This window comes from Lacerta agilis, chromosome 7 (assembly GCF_009819535.1).
Source record: "Lacerta agilis isolate rLacAgi1 chromosome 7, rLacAgi1.pri, whole genome shotgun sequence".
Taxonomy (NCBI): Eukaryota; Metazoa; Chordata; class Lepidosauria; order Squamata; family Lacertidae; genus Lacerta; species Lacerta agilis.
This window is the reverse complement of record NC_046318.1, coordinates 64,380,998-64,405,474: the sequence shown is the minus strand read 5'-3', so window position 1 is coordinate 64,405,474 and position 24,477 is coordinate 64,380,998. Positions and strand designations below refer to the sequence as shown.

The window sequence follows — 24,477 nt, the reverse complement described above, 5'->3', positions numbered from 1 at the left end:
GCCACAATTTTTTCCATTATGTATACACAGCCTACCATGCTGAACATGGCCAAATGTGCTTTGCGAAAATGTGCACCAAATTCATTTAATCAAAATACGTTTAAGTGGGATTGTTTACGCTGCTATCTATTGCCAGTTCTGTTAATCACTAAGCTCAAACATGTCAACACAGAAGAAACATGAGATCCCCTATTTCTTAATTAGATTCTTTTCCAACAAAACAATAAAGTAGAAACAGGCCATTTTGCAATGAAAACACTGATGCCAAGTATAGTCTAAGCTTTAAAAAACTTGATTCACTGGAGGTTTGTAAATTGGAACCTTGTCTAGATTTAGATAAGAGATATCTAAATCTTAAAACCACACCATGGCACCAGGGGTGCTTTCAGACTGTCTCCCTTTTGCACATCCAGGTACATGCTGTATGCACAATAAGAGTGCATCTTCATAATCTAGCACAAAGAAAGTGGGCAGCCTGCAATAAATAGGAACAGCTAAATAGTGCTTTTGTGCAACTGCTTCCAAGAAAAAGGAAAGAAAATGAACTTTATGCGGTTAAAAAATAAGAGGATAACAACCATGTGATGGCCATATCGTATAACCTCTGCACAAATGTTGTATAAACAAATCAGGAGGTTTGCGCAATGTGCTATTAGTCTATAAGTGACCCAAGAATATTGTTGTGGATATAGTACACAAGTTTAGCAATATAAACAATTAACTGATATCACTGGAAAATAAGAATCACCAAACAAATGTGAGATGGCAGATCTGTAGTGTGTTATTACTAGAATTGTATTGTGTAATACTTGTGTTCAGTCAACAAATCTTAAGTTATGTCTCTAACTTTGATACAATTTTGATATTTTTATTTAACTGCCACTTTAACATCCCAGATTCATAATGGTGGTACTGTATACAGTACTGTCTTGGGCCTGACGTCTGTTGGTCCTAAGGCAAGAGTTGGCCTCAGACAATAAGAAGAAATCTGATTTTGATTGTGACACATTCACAGCTAGATTTATTTTTCAATTTAATAACAAACATGACGTGAGAGTTGCTAGCCCAAGCCTTTCTGGGTCAGTGTGTGTGGCTATTACCCAGAAGGCTGTTGGTTGCGGGTTAGAATAGTTGAGCCTGGGGGATCCCTTCCAACGCCGCAATTCTACGATTCTGTGATTATTATTATTATTAATTTCATTTCTAAGCCTTAAAAAATAAAATAAATCTCAACCTGGTTTACAACACATTAAAACATCAAATAAAACAATCCAGAACAAAACATTACTGAAGGAAGTCAAATATAAACACGCAGAATCAGACTGCTGGAGGAGAAACCTCGGCGCGTTCCGCACGCTATTAAATTTGACCCGAGCTCCTTCCCGTAGCCGTCGCAACGCGCGTGCGCAGGCGGGAGCTGCCGTTCGGAAGGTGAACGAGGAAGGACAGCGCAGGATACTTGAGTGTGCGAGGAGGACCTTGCGGTTCCAGCGCTTTCTGTGAGACGTGAGTGCTTTGCGGGGGGGGGGGGTTGGTGTTGGTTAATGGGCCCGCCCGTTCCTCCCCTCAGCCCACCCTCCTCCCGCGCGTTCCTGATGGGCCGTTGGGCCGTTAGGAAGTTGAGCGGGGAGGGGGGGGGCGGAGGACTCGGCTGGCTTGGATTCGGAAGAGGAGAAGGGTCGAAGAAGCGTCGGAGGGGGAGGCCTGGGCCTTGGTCCTTGGCTACCTTGCGGCCAGGCTCATCTCCTCTCTCCTCGGCCTTGTTGCCCTGGGAGTGGCCCGCCCCGTCGCAATGGCGCTAACTGGAGGTGCTTGTGAGGGCAGCTGCGCCCACCCTGCCCGCCACCGGGCAAGGAAGCTGCTCCTGGCAGTGGTGGAGTAAGCTGCTCGAAATTAGGCTCCTCAGGTGCACGGAAGGCGAGCTTCTTGGCTACCAGACGCCCAGGCGGGGCGGAGCCTCTTAGGGCCTTCGGGGACTTTTAATAATTTCTCGCGTGAACAGTCGCGCGCCCACTTGCCCTTAAGGGGCCCAAGGCGAGAAATCGGCTCCTTGTCGCTTTTGCCCCTTTCTCCATACGTGTGAAGCATGTGTGTGCATGGAGAGACAATGTTGCATTTTTAAAAACGCAGAGAAGGCTGCAGGCCTTCATGGTGTGTGTGTGTGTGTGTATATATTACACCCTCACAATTTCGGACCTAGGAAAATGCTGAAAGCTGTAGGAGTAAATTCTTAGTTGCCTTCTGCTGGAACATGGGCACTTGCGGTCTCAGATCCCTTTAACAAAATTGTGAATGGAAAAGAATTGTGTTGAGCTGTGCTGGTTCTCAAAAGCATGAAACTAAACTTTTGAGTACCTAACATAGTTTGTCGGGGCCCTCTGTTTTTTTAGGCTTGTGCATAATAAAACTGAGTATATATAAAAATTGTCCATGCAGTGTGGTAGATAGCGTTGGGAGACTTGACTTTACTTCCACCCTGAGCCACAAAGTTTACTGGGTGACCTTGGGCCCAGCCTTTTTAAAGTTAGCCTAACTTATTTCCTAGGGTGAATATTGAGGATAAAGGAGTGGGACCATGTACACCACATTGAATGAAACAGGAAGAGCAGGTTAAAATTGTACTAGAGCCTGCTGGATCAGGCCACTGGCCTATTTTAGTATCCCATTCTCAGTGTGACCAGCATGATGCCTATGGAAAGCACACTCATCCTGCAGTTTCCTGAGAGTCCTTACCTCTATGAACTTCCTTAATCCTCATTTAAATCCATCCAAGTTGATGGCCATCACTACCTCCTGTGGGAGCGAATTCCAGTTTTACTGTGTGTTGTGTGAAGAAGTACTCCCCTTTATCTGCCCTGAATCCTCCATTCAGCCTCAGAATAGCCATGATTTTTTTGTGTTATGAGAGAGAGAAACCTTTCTCTATCAACTGTTTTCATCAGTTATATCACCTCTCATGCACATTTTCTCTAAACTAGGGGTGGCCAACTCCCAACAGACCGTGATCTACTCAAAGAGTTATAAACTGGGAGTGATCCACCCCCTTTTGGGGGGTTCAGGTCAAAGTTGTTGAGTTGTTTTTTTTAGGGTGCCGGAAAACCCCATTTTTTTAGGAGTGCAGGGGAAAGTTGTTGAGCTTTTTTAGGGGAGCCAAATTTGATGAGCATCTCTGGAGGGAGCCAGTGATCTACCACAGACATCCAGTGATCTACCAGTAGATCACAACCTACCTGTTGGCCATGCCTACTCTAAACTAAAAAGCCACCAAGGCTGCAACTGCTTCTCACCTTTGAGAGCTCTCAGGTTGATGCTATCCAGACCTGGTTATAAGTCAGTTTTTCTATTATTATTAGGCCTAGAACTTCATCCCTCATCACTACTATATGCCTCAGTTCCTCATACTTCCCTCCCGCTAAAGTTACTTGAGGAACAGGGATCTGCCCTATATCTTATGCTGTGAAGACATTCCACTTCTCTGCAACCTCATCCTCCTTTAGCATACCTTTGGCTCAGTTGCCATCCAAGGTACTAACTACTTCTCTAGCCACCCTTCTGTTACTTTCAAGCATGTTGAAGTGGTTTGACCTTCTTGATTCTGCCTTTCAACTTCCTTTTTACCACACCTCATTTTTGGGAAGTTTCCTCTGCTGAAGTCTAATGTGGCCATGTCGGATTTTCTTGGCCATATCCATGTATATTATATTTAATGGTATGGCCACTGCTCCCAATTGGTTAGACAACAGTTACATCTTGCACCAGGTCCTGGGTGCCACTTTAGATGAAGTCAAGGATTGGTCAGTTCCATGACCAACTCATCTAGGGCACAATTGTGTAATGTAATTATATGATCATGTGATAGTTAGGATGCAGTTACCGGTATATGTGAGGGCATCAGATTCATCAGATCTGTTCCTCTGATGTCAGAAGTTGGAGTTTGCCTCCCAGCCACCTTTGGCTCTTCCAAAGTCCTGGCCCAACTATTGTCAAAGCTGTGAAATCAGAAGAGCTAAAAATGGGGCATTCCAGGAAGTGGCTTCAGTCTGCAGGATCCTAAGCCATCCTGGTTCCCTGACAGACACCCAACCCAGCGAGAAACTTAGAGATGCTTTTGAGTGTGACTAAATCTCTCCCTCTGCTTTCCCTACCACTGTTTTTAATGGGAGTGGAAACTTAAGCGTAAAAGGAAAAAAGTTAAAACAGAAAACGGACCATTTTCCCACCCTGCCAGCATAAGCCTGGCAGGTCATAGGGTAAAGGTTTTCAATGGTTGTTCCATTGAAACATGTTTTATTGGCACCATTGTTATCAAATGCAAAGACCTGCACATGATCCAGCTTGACATCTCTGGCATGGAGGAGTCTTTATAACGTAGCTAGCTTCATTGAGGTAAGCTGATCTGTAGTAGCTGAAAGAACTTGGCAAAAACCTGATCGTGTTTTACATGGGTACTTGTTGGAGGCTGGGTTGGTGCTCAGTTCCCAAAGACCAATGGGGCATGTCTAGGTTCTTTCAACCATTGAAAACCTTATTTATTGGGCAAAGATGTGTGTATAAAAATAAGTATGTGAATTGGAGGTGTTGGAAGAGGTTTTGTTTGCTTACTTAAATGTAAAGCTCATCAGGTTCCATATTTATGGATATAGCCCACCAGATAGTTTTGTATCTGATTGGCTGAAGCCAAACTCACCTGTAGTCTGTCATTGGCTAAGCTGCTGTGATACTATGAAATGTTTGCAAACATTCCTTTCACCTATTCAGAGGAAAGCTATCATCAGTGGAATATTGATCCATTGTGAACCATCAGTGAGTCAAGTAGAAAAGTCAGACTGGCAAAAGAAACTTGCATGGGCCCCAAAAGTAGGAGAGGAAAGAGATCTTGGTTAGCATCCAAGACATAAGCTTTACATTATTCAAAGTGGGCAGCTCTGAGGTGTGACTGCATTTTCTATGCACCTCCTCCTCACGTTGGTGCACCACTCATAAGGTAGTTTAGAAACTGCCTACATGGCTTGTGGAAGCTGGGTTACAGGTGCAAAAACAATGGCTAGTCGCCTTTCCCCCCAATGCAACAGCACTTTCTATTTATTTTTTCATAGAGTATTTATTTATTTATTTTTGTAATTTGTGGTATTTGGAGGGTTATAACCAGTCATAGCAAAAAAAGTCATACAGAGATTAACAGTGAGACTTACCGGTAAGTTTAGCCATGTATAGGACAGTAACACATAGTGTGGGGATTTGTACCCAGGTTTCCCAGGTCCTAGTCCTACAGTCTACTACAGCACACTGGCTCTCACTGGGTTGAACCTCTTATGTTTCAGTTTGCAAAGCCACAGTTTCCGTGATAGATGGAGCTACCAGTGAGGGACATTGTCTCCATTCATGTTCATGTAATGTGATTATTTTCAAAGTTCTAATGTTTTTATTTCTGTAAAGGAAAGCACTTCCCTGTAAATGGTACAGGAGCACTCATGCAAATCTTTAAAAAGTAGGGTGATGCTCCACTATTTCAAGACCATTAGTTTCTTTGTAGGTTTGCCCCTATCCCAAATTACCATTGCAGCTGTAGTGTATGAACTCCATTGAGTGTGGATGAGAGGAGGTCTGTGGGAAATGTTTGCACTTAAAAGGAAAAAAGAGAGATACCGTTCCATATTGATAACTAGGATTTACTGGCATCCCTTGCACTTAAAAGTTCATACAAATCAACCCCACTTCTGTTTCTAAAAGATTCTAATTTATAGACTCTGCACCAATTTATCTGTTTTTCTGTGACCAGAGGCAAAACAGCTGGATCTCTCCTGCTGCTTCCCCCCCATTGCTTATCTGTTTGTTTGCAAACCACAACTGTTTTAGCACATCAAAAGGCCTCCTGGGGATCAGGCAGAAAGGGAAAACTGATGCTGTGGTTCTCCCGCACAGCCAGTCACAAACTATGTGACTGGAAATTTAAACTTGGTCACTAGGTGGTGCTCCTGTGTCACAAAAAATGGCTGGCGTGTGGTTAATTTCGAACATTGCTCTCAGGTGTTATGTTTCCATATGACGCACAGCATGTACAATATTGTAAGAAATTGTGTCCAGAATTAGGATACTGAAGGCACCTTTAGCAACAGAGCATAAAATAGAGTCGTACCTTGGAAGTAAAACGGAATCCGTTCCGGAAGTCTGTTTGACTTCCAAAATGTTTGGAAACCAAAGCGTGGCTTCTGATTGACTCCAGGAAGCTCCTGCAGCCAATTGGAAGCTGCGGAAGCCCCGTCAGACATTCAGCTTACAAAAATAGTTCAAAAACTGGAACAGTCGCTTCCGGATTTGCAGCGTTTGGGAGCCAAAACATTAAAAAACTAAGCTGTTCGAAAACCAAGGTACATGTGTCTTTGGGGGTGGAACCAGATGCAAAATGATGGTTAAACAGGGCAGACATGGTAACATTTTGTCCTCTATGAACCATACACTGGGATAGCTTGTATATAGCCAACTCCATCAGACCTCCTCCCTCAACTCTCATTTAGAAGCAGCCATTCTATTAGTGGGAGAGATGGGAAGCAGAGCACTCCCATCAGCTCTGCTGTGATTGGCCAGCTCTGTTAGGCTGCTTCTCTCAACTGTCACTTACATGGGAAGACACTCCATCAGACTGCCTCTGAGGGAGAGATAGGAAGCGCAGTTTGTTCCATAAGTTTGGTCAAAAGCTTAGCTCCATCAGGCACCTCCTACCTGAATGGAGCCTGGTGGTCACTATAACAACAACTGTTTAATAATTCGTGCATGAGTTTGAGTTTTGTCACCGTCTCTGTCCCTTTCCCCGTGTGTGTGTGTGTGTGTGTGTGTGTGTGTGTGTATATGTATGTATGTATGTGTGTATGTGTATATATATATAAGATTGCAAGCCTGTGGGCACGGACTGTCTTATTTTAATTGACTGTATGTAAGCCACTCTGAAGGATGCGGGTGGCACTGTGGTCTAAACCACAGAGCCTAGGGCTTGCTGATCAGAAGGTCAGTGGTTCGAATCCCTGTGACGGGGTGAACTCCTGTTGCTCGGTCCCTGCTCCTGCCCACCTAGCAGTTCGAAAGCATGTCAGACTGCAAGTAGATAAATAGGTACCGCTCCAGCGGGAAGGCAAACGGCGTTTCCGTGCGCTGCTCTGGTTCGCCAGAAGCGGCTTAGTCGTGCTGGCTACATGACCCAGAAGCTGTACACCAGCTCCATCGGCCAATAAAGCGAGATGAGCGCCACAACCCCAGTCATTCGTGACTGGACCTAACGGTCAGGGGTCCCTTTACCTTTAAGCCACTCTGGGAGCCTTTTTGGCTGAAAAGGGTTATAAATCCTATAAATAAATAAAAAGGCCCCCATTTCTTCCTATTGTGTGGGCAAATGATGCCTTGCATACAAAAGTGTAAGGCTAAAATTAAGTCTACAAGTAAGACATGTTATTGAAGTAAGAAAGGTTGTAGAGCTTGTAAGCATGCCTCATTAGATATTTATTGAAAATCCAAGAATCAGGAATTTCTGAGTAATTTAGGGAGCTATATAAGTGACTTCCTTGCCTATGAAGCTTGGCTCAGCTGCATAGGGTTTAGAGATTCAAATAACCACATATTTGTTGCTGATGCTTTTCACTGTTGGTCGTAGAGTTGCTTTTGTGACAGCAAGGCCTTGCTTAATTTTCTTGGATTTGCTTTTTTAGGAGAAAACATCACCATGTCTGCTGCATTGTTGCCCAAGCCCCAGATGAGAGGCCTCCTGGCCAGTCGTCTGAGAAAACACATTGTAGTGGCTTTCCTTTTTTCGATGGGATGTGCAGCTGGATACAAGGTCAGACTGTGGTGAATTAAGAAGTCAGTTTGTGAGATAGTTCATTTATTAAGACTGTCGTAGTGAGAGGATGAAACTTTTTCCAGTAATAACTTGCAGCCTTATCTCTTTCTCTTTAGTTTGGTGTGGCTGAACCAAGGAAAAGAGCATATGCTGAGTTCTATAAAAACTATGATGCCACGAAGGAGTTTGAAGCCATGAGAAAAGCTGGGGTGTTTGAAAGTGCACCACCCAAATGATCATGAGTAGGTATCTGAAAATTTTCTGTTGTCTAACCTTGGCAGGAGAATATTACTTTTTGACTAGGTATGATGGATGTTTTGCTGTGAGGTCTGCTATATCCCTGGGGCTTATGGTGGGTGATGGCTTTTAATAGTATGATCCTGCAGCTGTGTATATAATGTCCTGCTGATTTATCTCATAATATATTTCATGCTGCATACATGCAAAGCAATTCTTAAGTGTGAAAAGGAAGTTGAATGAGGACAATGGCAAATGTCCTGGCCCCAGAAAGTGAGAAAACCAACAAGAAGTCATCCTGTAAAACTATTTTAAACTGTGTAACATTTTGTCTTAGCTCTGTATCCACCAGACCCATCTTATGTACTTATTATCAATTGATAGCCCTGTAGTGTTCTACTTTTTAGCTTTTGTGTTTGATTGCATCTCTACTAAAGACTCATTTGAACCTATTTATTTATAGAAACATTTATATATTGTCTTTTCAGTCCCCATGAGGGGGCCTGCTATCGTTCCCTGTCTCTAGTATCTTTTCCTTAATAATCTTGGCCTAGTCCCCTTACTTTTTAAAATATTTGACCTCTTATTCTGGAATATCTATGCTGTATTGCTGCTTTTGCCTTCCTACCCACTTTTCAAAACCTGTTTTATTCAAAGCCCCCTAGTGGTAGAACTGTTAACTATGCCTGCAGTGAGGTATTTATCTGCGTATGTGTACTATGTGTTTGTCTCTGTTCACATTGGTTTGTCCAACTTGGTCTGTAAACTCCTATATCTAGGTGAAAGCAACCTGTTGCTCATTTTAGACAAAAACCTTTGCATAAGTGGCCTTGAGATTAAAAACAGATTCGTTTTATAACTTGTTGTTTCTTCCTTTTCAGACCCTCGTCTCCGGATACCTGACAACTGAACATCACTGTTTCAGTTAACTATTCCTTGTGATCCACTTTGGTGTTGATCATGCTGTAATGTTGATCATTAAATTAAGTATTTCAGTTAAGCGATGTTTGGACTTTTTTCAAACTGGATAGCAAGGAGGTAGTAATATCTGTTCCAGAATGCTTATGTAATATTGTTGAGGTACTAGCTGCCAGTCATCATTTCAAGTTTTCTTAGAAAGCTTTTGGAGAATGATTGATGAATGAGAGAGGAAAAATCGTGCTGGATAGGGAGATTGAGAGCAAAAGCCTTCTATCTGGTTTATCCTGGTCTTTTGTTTATTAACACTTGTCTCTAAGGAGTGAGGAGTATGCGGCCTTCCAGATGTTGGGACTTCAGCCAGTATGGTTGATAGGAAGATAGGAGCTGTAGTTCTGCAACTTTATAGGGCTGCAGGTCATTGTTGCCCTAAAGCAGTGGTGGCCAAACTTGGCCCTCCAGCTGTTTGGGGACTACAATTCCCATCATCCCTGACCACTGGTCCTGTTAGCTAGGGATGATGGGAGTTGTAGTCCAAAAACAGCTGGAGGGCCAAGTTTGGCCACCACTGCTCTAAAGGAACCAGGCAGGAAGAGAAGTCTAGGCTGGGCTGTGTTGGATGATTGCTAGGTCCATAATGGGCACACCTGCCTCTAAAAAGCTGATTAAATACCTAATGGGTACTAGAACATGATCAGTTAACAATTTGCCTTATGATAATGGGGGATATATGTAGTTGTGTGATTAGTTGTGGATAAGGATGCACATTTGCAGACATAGCAGTATTGTGTTGTGCAGGCTTGACATCTGTTTTGACAGGCATGCCAGCCTTTATGTTCCCCCTAATATCTGTCTAGTTTGTACAACTAGCAGCCAACTTCTGTAATTGTATTTTCAGATATTCCCAGTAAGTCCTTAAAACATCTCATCGTGACTGGCTTAATAATCATTTAGCTTTCCTTAGGTCTTGCATTCTTGCTCGTAGCACACTCTTGAACTTTGTCCACTAGTATCCTATAGAGTTGCTTCCAGCGGTACACAGCTCTCCAGCTGATGTTTAATGGAACAGTGTGTGAGTGAGTTTGTCCATTAGATGTCTTCCAAATACTGATGTAAAAATGCCAATAAAAATGTATTCCCTAATTTAAGGCAAGAGTCTAGTGCCTGGAAAGTCTGAAAGTCCATCGTTACTGCAACTTTGTGTTTGGAATCAATGAAGAAGTTACTAAGTAGCTTACTATAGTGAATGGTTTTGGAGAATGTGTATATATACAAAGTGTTGATGTTAATGGTCCATTTGAAGTAGATGTTTTGCTATCGGGATTTGAATTTACAAGCTTGAAAATACTATACAGATGGCTTAATTTGGCATCCTGTTTTATGTGAAGATTTTATAGTCAGCTCAAAAGATCACAAGCAGCAACCTTTTGATGGGTGATTGTGTTATTCATATAGATAAACTGCAGGACTAGGTTGAAACCATTAAAACTAATGAAACTCTATTCTGAAGAGTAGTTTTGCCATCAGTAAGAGCGAATGAGGTGCTACTTTAAATTGCTCTACAGAGGATGGACCAAAATGCTTGCAAAACTATGGGGATTAATTTGTCGCTTCACTGAACACTTGGGGCAGTGTAGATAGAGTTTGGAAAATTCCTTTAAAAGTTGTGTTTTGCTTCAGGGCTGTGCTGGAACCATGGAAAAGCACTATTCATTTAAAGCAGCTTGATATAAGTAGTGTAGCTGCAGAAAAAATATGCTGTCATTGTAAGCAAGGCTGTCCCAAATGCAAGGAATGTGTGTGTCAGTGAGCCAGCTAGAAGTAAGTCACTGTTAGTGAAGTTAACTTTTTATTAGAAGAAATAAGGCCTGCTCAGAAGCACCAGGCCTAATGAGCAGAGCAACTCGTCTCAGTACGTCTTGTCTCTGTGAGGCAGTTGTAGAGATTGAAAGTCTTTTCCACAGCTGACTTAAGTCTCCTCCTCTCCCAGGGTCCTGGGAGCCCAGTGGTGAGGGGAGCTTGTTGCCGCATGAGTGGGAGACAGTATGACTTCTTCACCAGGCTGACTCACCTCTGCCTCTTGGCCTTTCTCCTGATTCTACTTCTAGACTTCTCTCTGCCATAGCCTCTGCCTGCTCACTAAACCCTCTTACCTCTTCAGCTTCTGACACTGCCTCCCACTCTGCCTCCCACCATTCCTTTGTGTCTGCAGGAATTGGATGACAGTGGGGAAAGTGTTTTTGGAGGAAGGTGCTAAAATGATATTTGAATAGTTCAGTTCACTCATAGATGAGTTGTAAAGAGTCTTGTAAACCAATATGGTGGCTTGCCTGCCTGGCTCAGCTATCTGTGTGTGGGTCACAAAAGTGCACAGTAGTACCTTGGTTGCGAACACAATCCATTCTGGGGTGCCGTTCGCACCCCGAAAAGTCTGCAACCAGAGTGGCGCTTCTGCCCATGTGCAAACTGTGCAGAACGCTTCTGTGCGTGCGTGCGTGGTGAAACCCGGAAGTAAACATCTCAGGGTTTGCCGCGTTCTTAACCTGAAAAACGCAACCTGAAGTGGCCGTAACCCGGGGTATGACTGTAGAGCTAAAATATGTTTTCCTTGAATAACTTTGTTCTAATATATGCAGTCAGCATGCACCATTGGCAATATAACTCTTTATTTCCCATAAAAGATTCAAGAATAAAATGTATACATTTTCAAAGGTAAACAATGACCAGTTTGACAAGTCAACATATGAGATGTTAACAATGGCTGTGTTCACTTCACACTCATCGTGATTAATAAATAAGAAAAATGGCTTCCAGAAGTAACTCATAGCAAAGTGGGTTACAAGAGAAGCATTTAAATCAAAATGTTCTTGTAGTTTGTACCAAGAATGCAAAGGAGATGTCAACGACAACAAAAATAGTTCATTATTACGGTAGTGGCTTGGTTTCATTTCAGTTCCTGTCTTGGGCATAGTTTTGAAGTATAGGAAGAATCTCCACAGAAGAATGTTGAGTTCTTGCCCTGAGAGGTTGAGCCAGGAGTATCATTTGGAACAAAAGTTTTGAAGCAGAAACAGGTAATAGCTAAGAACCAACATTAAATAGATTTTCTCAAACCTAAGACTGCTGATCCCATTGCAACAGTGATTTTTCTAAAATAAAAGAGGAAAACTGGATTTGAATCGCCTATAACAAAACTCATTCAAAACACTAAAATCCTAAATGTGCAAGGAGAACTCTACAGACAATCAAATGGGAGCTCCTTTAGGGGTGTGAGAAGCCATCAAATCAGGCTGATAACATCCAATAATGGATGTTATAAATGTAAATGTGACGTGACTCATCGCCCCAATATGGGATTGAGTCCCATCAGTCATAATTTTAATTGTTCTCTATGCAGTGGTTTAGATAAGGCTTCAAGTACTCAGTAACATATTTGTCTTTGTATTGGAAGGGGTGGGAAATGTGACTTCTCAAACACAATAGGAACAGCATTAGGAGCAGAACCCCAAACTTCTGGAATTTAATTTTATGGTTTAACAAGTCCTTCCTAATTAAAGTGAGTTTTTCAATGTAGAAAGTGGTGACAAAGATGTTGAAAGGAATGACCTATTTGCTCCCAAATTGTTCAGTTCCTAGATTGTTTTACTACAAGATTAATCTTATCTTCATTGTATCCACAGAGATATAGTAAAACTAACAATAGTTATATTTCTTAACCTTTAAATATTAGATAGGTAAGATTGAGACCAAGAACAAAATATTCAAATTACATAAACTCTTTGAAGAGCACAGATACAGGCCTCAAGATTAGTTAATTAGCATTTATGTTGAAATGTGTAACAAGAATGACAGAACAACCCTAAACAATATCCTTGGCAGTAAATCATACTACTTACAGTGGGACTGACCTCTGAGTAATGCAGCTTGGATTGGAGACTTGAGTTTTGTCTAGTTTTTTTTTGTACACTTGACTGAACACCACTCCTAAAATTGATATGATGCATATTACTGGTCCCACAATAATAAGAGATGACATACCTTGCATAATTATGTATTGCCCAACAATCCACAACATCATATACATTCAAAAGTCTTAAGAAAAATCTGCTGGGGAATAAGATTACTACAGACAGGAAGTTTCAAAAATAAATTAATGCCGTAGTTACCATTTTGCTCTCCAAACTACACAAAGGCACTAGTTTATATTAAGGACTAAAGTCCTGCAGAATTTCAGTCAAATAAAGAAGGCTATTATAAGGTTGAAGCAGTGCTAAAACCCAGCTGTCACTAGTAACTTAAAACAGCCACTTCAATGCTTTCAGTTGGAGTGGGAGTAAATGTTTTGCTATTGGATGGAAAACTTAGGGTAAAAGTTTCAGCCCTGAGCTAGTTTTTACAGCTGAGTTATAAATTCTGCTTATAATAGAAACTGGCAGACCCTAAAATAGGACACAGAGAACACAGATATTCTTTCTGGGACAAGAACACTGCAACATGCAGAGTTTTGCTTCTCCTTGCCTGTCTGATTTCCAGTTAAAAGAATGGACTGAACGTGTTCACTGTCATTCTATAGGGCTGCTACATTTCCCTTTACTAGACAGCTTAGCTTATAACAAGGTTTGCATCACTAATATTTCCTGAATTTTTGCCTCATGCACAGAGATTGAGAATCAGTACATTTCATATAGGCTGGGCAAAAAATAAGACTATTGTGGGTTTGTTTGTTTTTTAAGTGCTACCCTACTATACCAGCCACAAAGTTTAAACACATGTGTTTGATACAATGTGAAATTAAAAGTTCACATTAGGCAACTGCATAGATGTTACTTTAAAAATTGAAAACAAGTCTTGCCACTGGGTGTTCTCAATTAAACCCCTTTCTCAAGGCTTTATTTTTTACCATAGTAAATTTACTGATGAATACTTGGGCAAAAACAGGATCAACAAGGTACTGGTAAGTCTTAACTGTTGTAGGAATGGGTTCGGCAGCTACCACTTGTGCTGTGGTTTGCGCAGATAAAGTGCTGGGAACAAAGTGATAGGATGATTTTGTGATGTAGTCCAAAAGTCTGTTGTACTGCTGTTCAGACAATCTCTCTCTTACTCCATCTGCCTGAAATGAGACAATGCAGATTTATTGAAATGTACAGCACTCATGCTGCAAATTTAAATAAAGGCTACAAATCAGTGTTTAGGAAGCTTTACCTCCAAATCAGAAGGGACTCTTTGCTGCTTGAGTTGCACCTTCAGCAGGTTGCTTTGTTCGCTGTCTTGTAGACATTCAATTTCTGTCACTGGAAATGCCTGTTGCTGTGTGTCTTCACTGACACTAACCACAAACAGCACCTCTGAGGTAAGCAGCAAACATCCTTCGTGTTCTTGGCCTGATCCACTCACAATTACCACATCCAAGGCCATGTGGGCCTCTGGCCTCCCTAGAGACTGAAGCATTTTCCTGTTAAAAGAATAATTCAAGATTAGGAACTTGTGCTCAAAGGATACGGTCAATTGCATCGTTTCTCAGTGAAGCTGCCATTAAAAAATATAAAAAAGAAGCACAACAAGCTGGAAGGATACTAAGCACCACAGTTTTTGCAAATCCCATTTCAGTTTTAAATCAAAAGGATGTCATACTTGTTTTATAACATTATCAAAAACTCCTTAATCATCTGCAGCAAAGCTGACCTAATCGATGCTCATAATTGCATTCTCTTTTTCCAACTCATTTCTTTTCCCCGTGGAGAATCCACCCCAAGAAGCTGGAACCAAACACAGAGCAGAGACCAGCAGCTATTTCTGGAAATGTGCAGAACTTGGGTCCACTGCAAAGGCAACTAAGTAAAAGCTTAGATAAACAAACACAGAGTAGCATCGGAGTTACAAAGCTCAAAGGAGATCATCCGCTTATCATTTGCAAAATGGGCCTCTGTGCAGTAACTCTGCTTAGCATTCCTAAATAAACTGTTGTAACTCAACCTCTTCCTAGGCCAATAGCCTGTTAACTTGACCACAGACCAAAATCTATTAATCAACAATGTGGACAGAAAAATGAGCAAGTGTCTCAATAATTTTACCAGACGTATTTGACGTGGCTGTTTGGTGCCTGCTCAGCATGTTGATCACTTGGAGGATAACGCTGTTTGGGATGCTGAGAAAGTCCAGCTCCATGCAAAATACCTGTGGTAAGAGAAGTTAAGATTTTTACTAGTTGTTTTTTCGGAAAACAGGAACATGTTGTAGTGATGTCATCTTCTTAGAGTAGTCCATAAAACAGTGCAGATCCAAAGTGATGTCACATCTTTGGACACTCTAGCGGAGATAATTCATTCAACATTAGAATACAATAATCGTGCACTTAACCCTGGTGGATTTTAGCATTAGCTAGAAATAAACAAAAGACAGAATGTCAGTCACATACGAGCAATTAGGGGAAACATAATGCTCTTAAGAGCCATCAGTCCAGAATGGGACTGGAAACGTCATTTAACAATGTATGCATAAAAAGTCAAGGCCACAGTTAACTTTCTTGCTTCATATTCAGATTCTTCCATGTATATGTCATGATTAGTAAACATTAGAAGGCAAGCTTGCCACAGATACTGCATTTCAATAGAGGTTACTTAATCCAGCTGTTAAACATGGATCCCAAACGTTTATGGGTTCTCCTGGGGCATCCAAAATATGAGGAGTGCTTCATTGTGCCAAGGTAGAGCTCTGTGGAGCAGCTTCTTTTCCTGTTTGTTCTGAGCAGAACTGCCAGAGCTAAGGGGTGACCTGGCATGTGCGGTTTCTGATGGCTTGTAAATTTTTATAAATGAAGGCATGGTCATTAGACGGAGAATTAGCGGGGTGTAAAAACTTCACAGATATAATAAAAGTTTTACAAGACTGATCGAAGCTAGGCTAAGCCTGATGCAGCAAAGAACTGAGCACTAAGATGTAAGCATTTGGGGAGGGGAGGCAGGAATGACTTGGACAAGTCAAGTAATTCCATGGCAAAGCAGACATTTTTGCACTGGGGTGTAAGCAACTCAAGTCCATTTCATAAAACTAATAACTAATGCCCAGATTAAGTAATGCACTGGTTATGCTGGGCGAGGGGGGTGGTATAGCTTAATATTTAACTGCTTATGGCAATGCTTAAAAGATGCATTCCTGTTGTAACAATTAACTGATTGAGGTTTTACAGTGTTATGCGAATGAAAATGTCGTTTGCAGTGGAGAAAGAAAGAACATGTGTTGACTTCTGTGTGGTCTCTCATTCTCTTTATTGGGCATAATCCCATTTGCAGTCTAGATAGGATGAGGGTACTCAACCATGCAGTACCATCTATTATGATCTGAAGCCACTTGTGTATCCTCTCCTAGTACTATTGTTCAATGGATATAGAAAGTAAAATATGTTACAGACACTGGCTAGCATCCAAAAGGGGGGGGGGAACTCACTCTGTGCACCCAAGGTAATTCTGAATTTGTGCTTTCTGGACAGCAGCCACTGTGTGTGTGTGTGTGTGACCACTCTGCAAAACCAGGGAAGGGTGAATCCTACTGGGTGCTTGTAACCTTGTGGACCTCCCTTAAAGTAACTCTTGGATCCAAGCCACTGTTTGCATCTCTATATTATTTTGGGTTGTTTACCATTTACTAACATTTTAAAAATAATACACGGGAAGCCTATTACGCACAGCATCTCCCAGCTTTGTACTGCTTCCTTGTGGGTTTCAAAAGAATTGAACTTACTACGGTATATTTTAATTTCTATGCCACACCCCATCCCACAAAGGCTTAGTTTTCACTAAAATCAAGCTATCCCAAGCTTATATGGTCATGATGGGAAAATAATCTGTACACCAGACTTCTAATTGCCCAGCAGTCTAAAGACAAGTACAAATACACAGAGGCAATAGTTGCATCCAAATCCCCCCTTAGTCACATTCCAGCCTTTCCTGATAAGTCTCCCATCCTCCAGGAGATGCTTTTTTTTTGGTGGTGGTGGTGGTGGTGGTGGGGTCACAGGAAGGAGGTGGTTGGGGCCAGAAAGTCCCATTCCACAGGCATAACTGCTGGGCACAAACACAAATTTATTTACCCGGTATTTTTACAAATAAATGGAGCCTATGGGCCTTTCATTTTAGGTCTTTCACAGACAAGATTGTTACCTCAAAATGTTTGAAAAAGCTTTGGAGAGCCTAACAGAGAGACTTCGTGGTCAGACTTTTGACAACCTTTTGGGTGAAAAATGATGTCCACAGATTTAGTTAATGGAAATCTAAAAGCTTCAGTGGGGCTTTGCCAGTGTAAGTGGACAGTGACTCATTTTTTATGAAGGGAAACCTTGAGCCCATTAAAGAAAAAGGGACTTTCACATTATATGAGTAAAAAGTAAAGTATTTGCAAGTCCTTCGTTTTTTTTTGATTTAACAATGAATGGAACAACTGTACCTGTGGGGTTGTGCTGGAGTAAGTAGTTAACATGCTATAGCAGGACTCGCGTTATCTTTGGCAGTTATTCTCCACTCTCCCCAGCACAGGTCCTCTTGATCAGAAACAGCAGGAAGCATCCTCGCTCAGTTTGGTAAATGGAGGAGGGCAGATCTAACTGCTAGCATAAGAATGCCAGGCAGAGTCTGAGCAATGTAGCCAGGCTTACCTTTAATCATAGAATTTTAGAGTTGGAAGGACCCTGAGGACCATCTAATACAACTCCCTGCAATGCAGGAATATGCAGCTATCCCATACAAGGATCGAACCTGCAACCTTGGCATTGTCAGCACCATGATCTAACCAACTGAGCTATCCAGAAAGGTGTGTGTGTGTAGGGGTTGTCCTCCCCTGTTAGCTCACAGCATATAATACCACACTATTCTGCCTTGGTGAGACCACACCTGGAATACTGTGTCCAGTTCTGGGCACCACAATTTAAGGAAGAGATTGACAAGCTGGAATGTGCAAAGGAGGGCAACCAATATTATAAAGTGTCTGGAAACAATCCCATGAAGAATAGTTGAGTGATTTGGGTATGTTTAGTCTGGTAAAGAGACTGAAAGGAGATATGATAGCCATCTTCGAATATCTCAAGGGCTGTTACACATGGAGGATGGAGCAAGCTTGTTTTCTCCTGCTCTGGAATGTAGGACCCAAACCCTTAGCTTCAAGTGACAAGAAAGCAGATTCTGACTAAACATCAGAATCTAAACTAAATGTTTTGAAAGTAAGAGCTGTTTGACAGTGGAACGGACTCCCAAGAGAGGTAGTGGACAACCAGAAGTTGGATGGTCATCTGTCCCACATTGTAGGGGATAGGACTAGATGACTGGGTCTTCTCTAACTCCATGATCCTGTGAAAACACATACTATTTTAAATCTGCAAGAACGCAACATGCTACAATTAAAACAAAATTTGAAATCTGACAATGACCTTGTGACTTAGGGTGTTGTCAACTTCCTTGGCTAGAATGGTTCATAGGACCCGTTTCAAAATAGCCCCCTGGACATTAAACTTTATACATATATTTATCCTCCATTGATCAAAAAGGCAATTATGCGGCTATACAACCCGATATCACTGGGGGTATAAGGATGATGACTGGGGGCGTGGGAACTTGGGGGTTTGTTGTAATCTCTATCTTGTGTGTTTATTATATCAATAAAAACCTATTATGGAAAAAAACTGGCAATTAATAAAGAACACAAAGAGTTTCACAGATTAATTGAAACCTACCATAGCCGGTCTGTGATACTAGCTCAGCTGCTCCCCCAATGGGTTTAGCGAAAACTCCCATGATTCCCTTCCCCACACCAGAGATAACACCTTTGGCCTTGAGTCCAGCTGAACCCTGGGCCTCTGACGTTTTTTGGAAGTTCTGCATTGGCTGGTCTACAATACCAGCAATCGCACCTGTAACGACAGAAGGATAAACTCCTAGAACAAGAATAAATATTAACAGAAAATATTGGACTGAGAATCTTGAGTATCACCTGCCTAATATAGCAATAAGGAATACCAATTAACCTGAGGAATACACTGAATTCAGTTCACCACTTGTCCCTTCTTGTGTTTCTCTTTTTCATATAAACATTTACATTGGCCTGGTTCATACTTCATGCGAAGCCAAACCCTGGCGCAGCATAAATGTGTGGGCTTCCAGAGAGGAGCTTACACAATTTGCTTCTTCCCAGCCCTTTCCCCCTGCTATCCTGCTACGCTGTGCGGAGCTGAGCCAAGGTTTGGCTGAGCAAGTTGTCCAGACCTGGGCTCCTGGTTCTTTCCAACTAACCATGAGCTACAACGTAAGAAGAAACTCCTGGAAGCTAGTATGTTCTCACTAAGCTGAAGTTTGTGCAAACCAGGCCACTTGGTGGCTTCATAATGCATTTATTCTAGGTATTTTCTTTCTAAGTGCATTGACTGGAAAGGATTTAGGATACTGTTTATATATATTTATTTTAGATTGGAATAAATGTCTGCTAACATTCAGTTTTTTAGCTACTATGGAAATGAGATTTTCATGTAAGCCTAAGATGGACTTCTTAAGAAAAAAAGACCTGCATTCCATATATCATTTTAATATCCCCTTCTATTGCCACAAATGCTCATAAACTAATGCAACCTCTGATATATTACCAAGCTTAGTAGAATTAGGCTTTGGGACTTTTTGTTACTATCTTTGTGAACACAACCATATTTTACTTTAATGTACATGGGTCAAACTTTTACAAGTGCCTTAATGACCCCTCCGGCTTTTAGTATCAACAGAGGACTGCAGTTTAAATCTTCTTAAATGTAAACAGGTATGTAAGGTGGGATCTCTCTTTGATCTTGAGTTTACTCAAGCCACTTACCACAGAGATGTCTCTAGTTGTTGTAACTTTGATGGATAAGCTATTTGGAACTCACTAAAAGGACAATGATTGAACAAAGTGACAAGGTGTTACGTGACAACAATTTGAAGCTTAGCTGCCTGAGCAATAGGCCACGGTTGTTCAGCACAGAGGAAATCACTGGGAAAAGTCTTTATACCCCTTTGTATAAACAGAGATCAAACAGCTCCCCTGGAAGGGACATCGATTTGGTTCCATGTGGACAACAAAAATGGGCACCTTGGTCAATTGCAGTTCATTATGTGCGCATGAAATCAGATGTTACTGTTCAGTGATTTTGGCTGCCCCCCCAAAACACAGAATGGTGAAGGTGGGTGAAGTTCCCTAATGTGTAAGGGAGAACAGAAGGGGCCATCAGTGTTTCACGACATGTAGCCATCATGCAACATGTAGTTTGCCCCTCATTGCTTTCTATTTCTTTGAGGAAATAATCCAGTCTCATTAAAATGTTGTTGTTCCTGATGGCTACTAGTCAATATGGTTATGTTCTGCAGTGCTTTTGAATATTTCTCATTGTGGGTGCTTTGCATTCAAATTATAGCTGCACTGGGACTTTCTGAGACCCTTTAGGAAAACCTGTTTATGACATCAGATAAGCCAGTGGAAGCTAGAAGAGCCATGACATATCACAACCTACCAGCCTATCAAAAGACAGAGCAGAGATTGCAAGAATGACACTAATGGCCTGGTGTGCTGATGGGCCAATTGTTTACAGAACTATACAAGCATGCTGGATTGTATAGTAAACTATGAAATTTGATGCCCCGTGAACAACTGTGCCTGCTAATCTCTCACTTGTAAGATACAATCTGGGCACTTGCTTGTTCACATTACAATGCATGTGCATATATTTATTTGGGTGGTTAATTTCTTCTGTGACTAAGAACAGTGGGCATTATTTCAGCAATAAAGAATTTGTAAACAGAATCAGAGAGACGGGTTAAGTTCCTCGTTCTGTGTAAGTAAAACAGTGCAGGCAACTGCAGTCTAAGCCAATTTATAAACTAAAGTTTGTCGTCCATATCTTGAGTAAAGGCAGCAACAAAGAAAAAGAAGCAGTCTGGTATGCTTAAATATAACAGCAATAACTTCAGATTTCCAGCACAATGTCTAACCTCCTTGAAAAACTGGTTCTACTGTTCCAATTCAACTCAACTGGCCAAAATTACTGGCTGGGGTTGCCTTTAGAACTTGTGTAACCCGTTTGAAAACAGCTGCACTGGCTGCTAGTCCCTTAATGGGCCAAAATTTAAGGAGCTGACACTAGTGTTTAAAGTCCTAAACAATTTAGGTACCAAATATTTGGGAGACCACCTGCTACCCTAAAGACCCTCTTGGGTATTAAGATCAGCAGAGGGGCTCTTTTGTTAGTTCCAGTGCCCTAAGAAGTTTTGGGTGGTCATGGCCCAGGAGAAGGCATTCTTTGTGGCAGCTCCTAAATTGTGCAACTCTCTTGTCAAAGCCTGGCACCTTCACCATAAAGCTTTTGGCAAATGCTGAAGATGTACCAGTTTATCATTGGCTTTGACACCTGAGGTGTTTTCAGGGGTCACCCTGTGACTGTGTTTAATTGAAATAAAAATAAAAATAATTAAAAAAAATTGTCCAGTAGCACCTTATAGACCAACTCAGTTTGTTTTGGTATGAGCTTTCATGTGCACTTTTTAAGAAGCACTGAAGAAGTGTGCATGCACACGAAAGCTTATACCAGAACAAACTTGGTTGGTCTATAATGTGCTACTGGACAATTTTTTATTTTATTTTATTTCAACTGCGTCAGACCAGCATGGCTACCTACCTGTGTTTTAATTGTTTTTAATATTGAATCTTAAATTTTAGTAACCCACCCTGACACCTGCTGGTGTAGGGTAAATAATAACAATAACAATAGCAGCAGCAGCAGCAGCAGCAACAACAACAACTACAACCACTTCCACAACTAGACAAAGTCAAGAGTGGAAATCTTTAGAGAAAGATAAATTAAGTAGATCTTATATATGCTTAAGCGAAGAGCAATTTGCTGATGCCATGACTTCTACCACACTGTGGACTTTACTAACTTCCAAAAAATTAGAACTGCTGAGGAACATTTCTGCAGAGTTACGGTATATGGTGGTGTAGATTCCAGCAGCCCCAGTAAGTTGTGGACACGCTGGATGTGTATTAACAACACTCCACAATTTGTCTATTGCAGTTTCTGCTTCCTTCCTAACATAGCTAAAACAGGAAACTGCTTCTTAAAAACTGACACCATTTATCAAAATTTCTTCACTGTTGTGAGCTGAGTATACAACAGGCAACTTAGCAGGACAATGTGACAGATCTTAAATTGCTCCAATTCATTTTAGTGGAGATCTTTGTTGAAGATTCTGCTTTTCAGTATTTGAGATGCTAACTACTGTAGGTATACTTCTTTTATATCTGCATTCCCCACTCCCAGCAAATCTGCTTTCTACTGCATGGACATTTTTATTAATAGACTATAATATTTTGCACCTGAAGGAAATGGCACTCACCTGTTGTTAGGAGAGAAAGTCTTGTTGAATCATCCTGCATTTTTCAAAGCCCCTGTTATGTCATGCTATGAAATAATTTCCAGCAGCCCTAACCTAATTTCCAACATTTCACCAATTCCTTGGCAATACATTAAAAGAAATATGAATCTACCACTGAAGCCGGCTGCTCTGTGTTGAATCTCTCTCTCTATAATAGCTACTTAAACTTACTTTGTGTCCAGATGCTGCCCATTTGCCTTGAAACATGATACTGTAGTCTAATCTTCTCCAACCTGGTGCCCTCTGGATATTCTGGACTACAATACCCAGCAGAGCCAATGGCCAGGGAACATGGGACTTGGCTATAATAACACCAGAAGGTACCAGGTTGGGGCAGGCTACTGATTTCTTCAATTGTTTTTATGCAAGCTGCTTTGAGGGCTTTCCCTATAAGGTAGCCTAGAAGTAAATAAATATTGTTGGTGTGGAAGGTGAAATACATGGCACAACAATGTCATAAAGGAGCTTTCCAGTACAGGTTACTGGAAAGAAGCAAAGAGAGCTTGAGATGGTGCTGCTGATCTTTATGACAGCCTGATGGTTTCTTATGTAAAGTTCTGCTGTTAGGTTGAATTGTATAGCAACTGAAAATTTTAAAAGTGAATATTTTTTGAAGCTAGCCTCTAAATTTCTAAGCCTGCTGATTTCTAAGCATTTTGATCTTGTAGGGTGATACATACTCCCAAGTATGCACAAAACCATTTTACCAAGCAATATAAATTGTGTTCTTTTGCTAGTTTAAGAAATGGATGCATGCACGCTCTGCAATGCACATGCTTCTAAACAGTTCAGTTTTAAATCCTACTTTCATTTCACAAATTACTATGAAGTGGTTAATTTTTAAACTTGCAAGTAATAGTTTAAAACACCCATGATGTTCTTCTCCCCTAGCTAAGCTTTTTGGCTGGAGTTTTAATATTATTATACAATGTTGATGCAATGTGACTGTTTCTGCAGCAGAAATATTTTTGTCAATATTTACTTGACATTTGAACTATACTCAAGTGTTTTTCAAACAAAAACAAGCATCTAAGTTATCTATGATGCAAAGCAAATAACCAGTCTGAACGGTTTTTCTGTAGCTCATTAAAAGGAAACACTGGAATGATCATGTCTTTGTATCTATGTTGTTTACGTGATGACATTCATTCCCCCCTGCATCTTTTGCCACATCTAAATTAAAGGATAACTGTACTTCTTAATATCCATAATTACTATTAACAATAAAAATGTATTCCCTTGCAGCCACTATTTTAAATGCAGCTGACTTTTTTTGTTTTTTAAATGTGCATTAAACTCCCTTCTCAACTAACAGGGCCATCAGAAAATGTTTTGTAACCTGTCTAGCTGCAATGGAACAGAACACTGAATCTAATATTTAATGCTGGATTAAAGAGCAGGATAACCTGTTCAGTCAGGAACTCAAGACTGCAGCAGCTCCTCATCAGGATATATATGGCCAGGGATTTATCCCCATGCTGTATACACAGGCTAACTACAGGTGGGGAGCTAGAACATGCCGATCTGAATTTGCAAGACAATGAATTTGCAACACTGATAAGCAAAGGCAGGCCATGTTGCAAAACCTCACTTCCACAGAAGGTTCCAGGTCAGACTTGATCTGAACCACTGTTTCTGATGAAATTGCCTACTTCTTCTGAATTTACTCTACCCTGCGATGCTCAGCCTCTGTAAGATAATTTTCATATGCAACTGATTACAGGCTGCTCCTTTATGTGAAACACTAACTCAACACTGGCATAACAAGAGGACCAGAACAGGGAACCCCGCTCTCCTCCTGTAAGTAAAGCTGCGCACAGATAAACAAAGCAGCTTCCTTTCTGTTTGAGGATATAGGTCAGTGAGAGCTTTCTGCTGAGGACAATCTACCTACCCACCCCCTGATTAGGAGGAGGAAGGCTCCATCTTCAAAATTGTAACTTTCACTGGGACATCATAACCACCACCACCAGCCACCCCACAGTTTGAGAATTCAGCTTGTTGCTACCCCATAATAGAGGAACCTTCTGCCTTTACCTTGTCAGCATTGCCTGGATT

At 41.3% G+C, this 24,477-nt stretch overlaps 2 protein-coding genes across 7 annotated transcripts in view; one reads left to right on the top strand and one right to left on the bottom strand.

Moving 5' to 3' along the window:
• Positions 1 to 1,383: 1,383 nt before the first annotated feature.
• LOC117050193 (cytochrome c oxidase subunit 6C) lies at positions 1,384 to 9,065 on the top strand. Of its 2 annotated transcripts, none has more exons than XM_033155651.1 (4): positions 1,384 to 1,506; positions 7,698 to 7,825; positions 7,945 to 8,070; positions 8,947 to 9,065. In XM_033155651.1, exons 2-3 carry the CDS (start codon positions 7,712 to 7,714, stop codon positions 8,062 to 8,064), a joined length of 234 nt encoding a protein of 77 aa, XP_033011542.1. In that variant the 5' UTR covers positions 1,384 to 1,506; positions 7,698 to 7,711; the 3' UTR covers positions 8,065 to 8,070; positions 8,947 to 9,065. The 2 variants fall into 2 exon arrangements, with proteins under 2 accessions (XP_033011542.1, XP_033011543.1); XM_033155652.1 differs by having other exon boundaries at positions 7,945 to 8,074.
• A 3,879-nt stretch (positions 9,066 to 12,944) lies between these two features.
• The window catches only part of VPS13B (vacuolar protein sorting 13 homolog B), a 360,398-nt gene continuing 348,865 nt past the window's right edge, over positions 12,945 to 24,477 (bottom strand). For 4 of the 5 annotated variants that reach the window (XM_033155647.1, XM_033155648.1, XM_033155645.1 and 1 more), the window contains exons 59-62: positions 18,705 to 18,881; positions 15,058 to 15,160; positions 14,189 to 14,438; positions 12,945 to 14,096 (exon numbers count right to left, since the gene is read on the bottom strand). In XM_033155647.1, coding sequence (XP_033011538.1) covers positions 13,848 to 14,096; positions 14,189 to 14,438; positions 15,058 to 15,160; positions 18,705 to 18,881 — 779 coding nt within the window. In that variant the 3' untranslated portion in view covers positions 12,945 to 13,847. Of the gene's footprint in view, positions 14,097 to 14,188; positions 14,439 to 14,466; positions 14,932 to 14,978; positions 15,161 to 18,704; positions 18,882 to 24,477 lie in introns of those variants that run through there. The other variant, XR_004427068.1, reaches the window with a different exon arrangement.